Genomic DNA, 7,016 nt, shown 5'->3' with positions numbered 1-7,016 from the left:
ATAGCATAAAGGAGCCACATCTGGGATTTTGCCTGACATTTTTGTGTTGTTTAGTGGTGTAGTTTACACTTTAAGTAAATCTTGAACCTATTTCTGCTCTGAGAATTAAAATAGGTGGAAGTTAGGTGATTAATAAAACAAGACATTGTAAATCATATTTATGAGATATAATGTCACAACTCAGACTTAGAGACAGGCATAACTGTGAGATACAAAGTTGAACTTAGCAGACAAAAGTCATGATAATGGGATGGAAGTTCATCATTTTCCCTTATAAAACTAATAGAACTGTTCACCAAAATCATAAAAAGAGCTAAGCTGTTTTCAAACACAAATGTCACGTAGGGAAGCAGGCTTGGACATTTTCTGCCTGAGACTGTTCACACATGCAGTATACAACGAGTGTGTGAAATTATGCAACAGTGTTTCGCATACCAGTCAACATATTTCAGGACATGCAGCTTTGATTATGCGAAGGGTTAGTGCAGTGCTGATCCAGTGCAAGTTCTCTTCTATGAGAAGCTGAACAAGTAAACATTTTCTGACAGACTACCCGAAGATGATTCAATATTTGCATTTAGCTTGTTTTCTGACACTGAAGTGTAGGCAAAGCTAATTTCCTGAGTACAACCCCAAATCAGAAAAAGTTGGCCCAGAATGAATATAACATCACTCAAGCAATGATTTAAGAGGCTTACTGTTAAAAGCCTTTCTAAAGCACTACAATGCTGACATTACAGTCACAAATTCTACTTAAAAAAAAGAACAAAGAAATCTTATTATAACCTCATCCAGATGTTATGCCACCTTCTCTGGGCTCAAAAGGCATCTGGGATAGACCATCACACAGGGAAATCTGTATTGTATTCAAACCAATCAGTGTTCCAGATCTCTTTGGGACAAAAGAGATTTAATGACTTAATAGTGCATTTTTATTGAACAGGCTCTCCAATATGCCTGGCTGGTTAAGTGCAGTTAATCTCAGAGTGGCGGATAGTTCAACTCGTGGCCTCTAAGTGAAGCAAAGGTTCAAACTGATACTTTTTGCTAAGTGGTGCATGTAATCACAAACCGTACAAAAAGGCTGAGAACATTGACAGTAAACATGGCCCATGTGCCGTCTGAGTGTTCTGATACATCACTGCAACAGTGAAGCTCTTCTCTGAGCTTCTGTCTGAAGCACATTAAGGAGATAGCTTGTAATGAAAGTGAGCTATGGGATTTACTTACAATGAGCCTTCAAGAAGTCACGGCGGCTAGGGGTGCACAAAGGATGCATTAGGGTGAGCTAATGCATAGGTGATGTGTCATGTAGTTTATCATTAATTGCTGAGTTTCAGCAGTGGGCCAAAAGTTTAAGAAGACAGAGGACTCACCTCTCTAGAGGATCTTGACGTGAAGTCTGTTCTTCCAGTGATCCATGTGCTTGTAAAAGCAGCACCAGTCTGTGCCACAGTACATCAGAATAGTTTTCTCTTCAAGACCTGCACCTCTCACTACTGCAAAGGATGGATTTCACTTGCTAATGAGCCAACCATCTTTCTTCCAGCCATTCATCAAAGTCTGCCTAGCGAGCCCTCTGTGTGTGTATGTGTGAAGTGGATCCCATCATCACACTAGATTAGGTCCACTCCCACCACTTTATTAAGTGAGCTTATGGGCAACCTCTTCAGGACAATGATTAACATTGTCCGGCTGAATGCAAAATCTGCTCATAAACCTTACACCTGTTGTGCTGTACAAAGGTCGCTGCACCTCATTACAATCTTTAAAAAAAGGAATTTGACCATTCAAAAGCATTTGGTTGATTTTAAAACATGCCCACCAGTGTTTTTCAAACTGTAGCAACAGATTACCATCAGCACTAAACTGCTCTTACTCCCCATTAGTAATCCAAATAAAACACCATCAGCTGGAGTGCAACCCATGCTGTCCCATGCATGCCCCCTGCTGACAGCACTTTACTACAATCCTGGTCAGCCTCTCTAAAACGAGTGCACACATCCCACAATTCATCAGTCAGATGTTTTAAAAAGTTTATTAGACATCAGTGAACGGGCGTTTTACTCAGACTGAGACATAAGCCATGTTGAAACACACAACCAAAGTTTGACTGTGTTGGAGAAAAAAAACTAGAAAAAGGCAAGACACATAAAATGCAAAGTTCTTAAGAACAACGCCAAAGGGAAGAAAAAACAGAAAACTAAAATTAGGAACAAATTGAGTAGTAGAGACTTGAACAGGAAATCTGTGCTCAGCCCAAAACTTGTGAGTCTGGTATTGAACTGGATTACATTAAACTGTAGAGGTGTCCACTGTAGCGGCAATGAGACGAAAACATCTAAAAAGAAAAAAGTGCGCCTTCAATTCAAAGGGTTTTGTGAAAGCTTTTTGGTCTTTTAAGTAAATGGAACTCTACAGAAACAACATTTACAGTTAGATAAAGAGCGACACATCAACAGTCATTACATGATACATGAAGGTATAAATGAGTCAAATTGGTAAAAATCCTTCTCATCAGTTTGCAGCACTGGTAGAAGCTCGAGTCTTCTCCTCTCGGGCGTCCTCCGACTTATGTGCCATCTTTTTGAAGTAGCGTTCAGCACGCAGTTCCTCAAAGCAGAATTCTGCGGCACCGCTGAGCAGCAGATCTTTACAGTACATGCTTTGCTCCTGTAGTTTTCCTGCCTCTGCCTCTTTCTGTTGCTGTTGATGGTCCTGCAGTCTTTTCAGAGGAGTTTCCTCTTTGCTCGGCTTACGCGCTGACAGAACTGTGTTCACTGCCGGGTTGATCTTACATGGTGTCCTATGGCAGGGGCAGAGTGATGCGCTCACATTTAACTTACAGTTACATATGAGAGAGAAAAGCAGCAGAACAACTAGACAAGATATATATATATGTGTATACCAGAACAACTATAAAATAAGTGATTTCCATAACTTTAAGTAATTTCAGAGTGAATCAACAGTTGAAGGAAAGAGCAGCTTCTGATTTAGCAGTATTTGACCTTGCTTATAATCCTTTCTGTCATTTTGATTTGTCCGCTGTGTATCGTCACAAAATGATAAAAGGATTCTTTTAGTCACTCACATTGTTGGTGGCTGGTCTGACTCCTCAACAAATGGTTGGAAGGTGGGTTTTGGAGGCGGTGGAGCCATTACAGTATGTCCAAATTTTGTTTTCTGGGGTATCTGTGGTAAATAAAAAGAATAAAAAGAAAGTCTCCATACTGGACCACAATGTGCACATTTCAATCACGAAACAAGGACCGTGCTTTTCGATACCTTTACGTCACACCATTTTTCAGGCCTCTGTTCATTCTCCTTTGCCTTTGATGTTGGCGGAGCCACCCAAGTTTCCAACCTAGGCTCTGACAGACTGGCACTTTGAGTTTTGTTCTCATCAAAGATCACCAGACGACTGTTTGAAACATTGCTGAGCACAGAGGTTCCCTGTGACTGCAGGCCTCCAGAAATACCTGTCCACAAAATCCCCAAATAATGACAAACTGTAAAGATGTTGGAGCACTGGTAATATCAGCATTTCACAACAAGTTTCTGTGCTTACTTCTGATTGCTGACCCAATTCTGTTGACGGGAGCAGTGGCTTTTTTCTTGCCTCTGTGTTTGAGGTCGGCAAGAGAAGTTCTTTCAGGCTGTTTGGGCTCATCGTCACTACTGTCGTCCTCCACATTCATCATCACCTGCCGTGACACGCGTGCCTGCAGAGCCCTGTGAATATTATTACAAAATACAGCGGTTATGATGCAACAGCTCTGAGAGAAGAAATAGTTTATTAAACAAGCAGAGAGCTGTATGGATCCATACTTGTGAAACTGGAGGAGCTTATCATGTGGCTCAGCACACTTCCTGAATCCCTCTTGATAAACCAGATCTGCTTTGCGATAGTTGCCCTGATTCTCATGCTCCTCAGACCAAGCGATGTAGAGGGATGCCTGTGCTACTCCTATTCCCTGCGCTTGCATGTACCTGTAAATATCCAAGGGTTCGGGACAGTTCTCTGCCTATTGTCACAAACATAAGGAAAAAGTTACCACTGCTGCACCTGTTTGTCAGAGTAACGGTGCAACTCAAAGGTTAAAGGTTAAAGAAGTGCACATACAAATTTGATCCAAAGGTCAACGTAACGAGAGTCGTGGTGATACTTTTTTTCCTCACTGAATCTGGTCACTACCCGCTCCAACAGTGTGGCAAGGTTGCTTTCTTTTCCTCCCTGAGGGAAAGTTTGCTCTGTCCACTTAATATACCTGTAAAATCAGAACCGTGTTAAGATGAGGTAGAGATTTATGAGCAGTGCTTCCGAATACACTACTGTCGTGTGAAAATTAAAAAAAATAAATAAATAAATAAAACATCCTGTAAATTCTAAGGCTTTATATACCAGGACATGATAAAGAACCATCTGGTCCTTACCAGATATTTAAATGAAGTGAATACAACCTCAGATGAACAACAACACATGATATATTACATCTTGTCATTATTTGGTTCACAAAAACGGAGACAAACTGTAGAAATAGTGTTTGGAAAAACTAAGCACACCAAGTACTGCACTTGAGTAACTGATGATCAGGCTTGAGCACCTCAATAAAAGCAAATGTTTAGTCAGTTTGCTGGTCTGGAGCACTCAGGTGTGTGTCAACATAATGCCAAGGAGGAAAGACAGTAATGATCTTAGAGAAGTAATTGTTGCTACCCATCAATCTGGGAAGGGTTAGAAGGCCATTTCAAAAACAATTTGGAGCCCATCATTCAACAGCAAGAAAGGTTATTCAGATGTGGGAAATTGTCAAGAGAGCCGTCAATCTTCCTGGGAATGGATGTCTCTGCAAGTTTACCCCAAGGTCAGACGTGCAAAAATAACAAAAACAAAACCAAACCCAAGAGCTACATCTCAGACTCTACAGCACCCTGCAGTCATCAATTCAATGTGAACTCATCTGTATACCAAAGTATTGCAGAGTCAAATGTGAGGCCACCTGTCTTAGAGCTAAAGCTTGGCTGAAACTGGATAAGAGTACAATGATCCCAAACATAGCAGCAAATCTGCAACAGAATGGCTGAGAAAGAAAGAATAAAGCTGAATCAAATGTTCCAGTCAAAGTCCAGACCTCAACCTGATGCTTTGGTGGGACCTTTACAGATTTGTGCGTGGACAAATGCCCGCAAATCCCAATGAACTGAAGCAACAATGTAAATAAAAGTCAGCCAAAATCCTTGCACAGGTAGGTGAGACTGATGGCATCATACAGAAAATGTTTACCTAGAGTTATTGCTTCTAAAGGTGATTCTATAACCTGTTTTGTCATGGGGTGTACTTAGCTTTTCACACAGCACTTCGGCTTTGTTTTTAATCAAATAAATAATGACACAGTGCAATATGTCATCTGAGGTTATTTATTGATCAAATCTTAAACCCTGGTACGGGTAAGATAAGTCTTTATTATGCCCTGATACAGCAAACTTTACAAAGAGAAAGAGAATGTACCTTTTTTTGTTATTAAAAAACTGTATTTCACTCACCGATCCCAAACATCAAGTGGATCATCTCCATCATACATGCGCAGCTCAGACTCAAAAGCCCTGGACAAACAAAAAGTCACAAAAACGAGTTTCATAATATGAGAACTGCACACCATAAAAGTGTTTGATTGATTTAATGCAAAGTTGAAAAGACAATGCATACTGTCTCTGTTGGTTGATCGCAGAGGTGGGTCCATCTTGTTGCTGACTGAGCGCCTGATGTAAAGCTGAAATGGCTCTGCCTCGCCTCAATGGCTGGATGTTTTCTTTGCTAAGCTCCCATTCCACATCTCCTCCTTCTGCCATTGTGGAGAGAAAATCTAGATTCCTACAAACAGACACGTCATATAAGTTACTTGTATATTTTTGGAGTACCCATAACCCAAGATGAAACTGTTGTAGTGCCACCTTTCATTTCCCCAATGATACCCATTTCACCATATTCAACAAATCGGCTCATGGGTCTTAAAAGCAATATGCCGACAAGTGACATAGACCGTAACTTGGCATAATAACACTGACATAACAAGATATAAAAACACAGTCAATGAAGGTGGACAGAAAAACAAATATACTCATTTGCATAGAGGAAATATTCATCTGACTTCTGTGGAAACAACATATAAATCAGTTAAGTAATATATCTTGGAAAATATACCCTCTCAAGTTCCAGCTTGTCCAACAAAGCAAAAATGTGGTATTTTTGTTTTTCATATTATTGTATCTGTGGGTTCTGAACTTTTGGTCTGACAAACCAAAACATGAATCAGGCAGTGTATCACACACGAATTAGACATGCTGTTTAATCCCAGTGAAATTTATGTTTGGCAGGTTACTATAAGATCCCTAAAAGCTGAAAAAGTAATAAGTAACATATTCCGAATAAAAACGCTGTGAGCAGATCTACAGACATACATTGCTTTAAAAACTTACTTTTAAAACTTCTCTTTTGCGTTTTTCAGCATGGAAACTCATATTGTAGAAACGAAGCTCAAAGGCATGGCCCGTGAAATTATAGTTCTATCTGAACATGATTAAATATTTCACATATTTATCTGGAACATATTAACTTGCAATGATTATTTTATACGACAACACATGCAACAAAGAGACCAATTAAAGTTTACAGAAGCTTCCATCTTACATCTGACTGAAAAACTACAGAAATTTCCAGGATGCTAGCTAGTTAGCCTACTGACATATAAGAGAAGGAGAGGAAGACGTGAGGTGCTAGTGCAGTGGCTAGCTCATAACAGTTTTAGCTCAACAGACTTTGAATCAAATTCAAAATATTAAAGAATTTTGCCCAAAATCCAAAGAGCATAATCTATCATTTACACACTGGTGGTTACCCACGCCACTTACAAACCTCCTTTGTCTCTTTCCTGGTTTATTTGCAGCCAACGTTGAAGCTCGAACGGTTCTGTGTTTTCGAACAGGGCCCGCGAGACAATTTGGAGAAAGCTGATTGG

General features: G+C 40.1%; 1 protein-coding gene across 1 annotated transcript; it reads right to left on the bottom strand.

The window, feature by feature from the left end:
* Positions 1-2,272: 2,272 nt before the first annotated feature.
* bub1bb (BUB1 mitotic checkpoint serine/threonine kinase Bb) lies at positions 2,273-6,985 on the bottom strand. Its single transcript, XM_072365113.1, has 9 exons — positions 6,910-6,985; positions 5,708-5,872; positions 5,545-5,604; positions 4,124-4,268; positions 3,829-4,025; positions 3,569-3,732; positions 3,286-3,479; positions 3,092-3,192; positions 2,273-2,806 (listed from the first exon to the last, which is right to left on the bottom strand). The coding sequence occupies exons 2-9, from the start codon at positions 5,848-5,850 to the stop codon at positions 2,518-2,520; spliced, it is 1,293 nt and encodes a 430-aa protein (XP_072221214.1). The 5' UTR covers positions 5,851-5,872; positions 6,910-6,985; the 3' UTR covers positions 2,273-2,517.
* Between the last annotated feature and the right edge of the window lie 31 nt (positions 6,986-7,016).

The sequence above is a fragment of the Leuresthes tenuis genome, unplaced genomic scaffold, assembly GCF_036924035.1.
Source record: "Leuresthes tenuis unplaced genomic scaffold, fLeuTen1.0.hap1 SCAF_15, whole genome shotgun sequence".
NCBI classification, from domain to species: domain Eukaryota; kingdom Metazoa; phylum Chordata; class Actinopteri; order Atheriniformes; family Atherinopsidae; genus Leuresthes; species Leuresthes tenuis.
This window is presented reverse-complemented; position numbering and strand designations above follow the sequence as displayed.

Coding starts and splice junctions, on each gene's coding strand:
- bub1bb (XM_072365113.1), bottom strand. CDS start 5,850: ATGGCAGAAGGAGGAGATGTGGAATGGGAGCTTAGCAAAGAAAACATC. Junction 3,733..3,828: donor AAGCTCCTCCAGTTTCACAA/GTATGGATCCAT, acceptor TAATATTCACAG/GGCTCTGCAGGCACGCGTGT. Junction 2,807..3,091: donor TCAGACCAGCCACCAACAAT/GTGAGTGACTAA, acceptor CCCCTGCCATAG/GACACCATGTAAGATCAACC.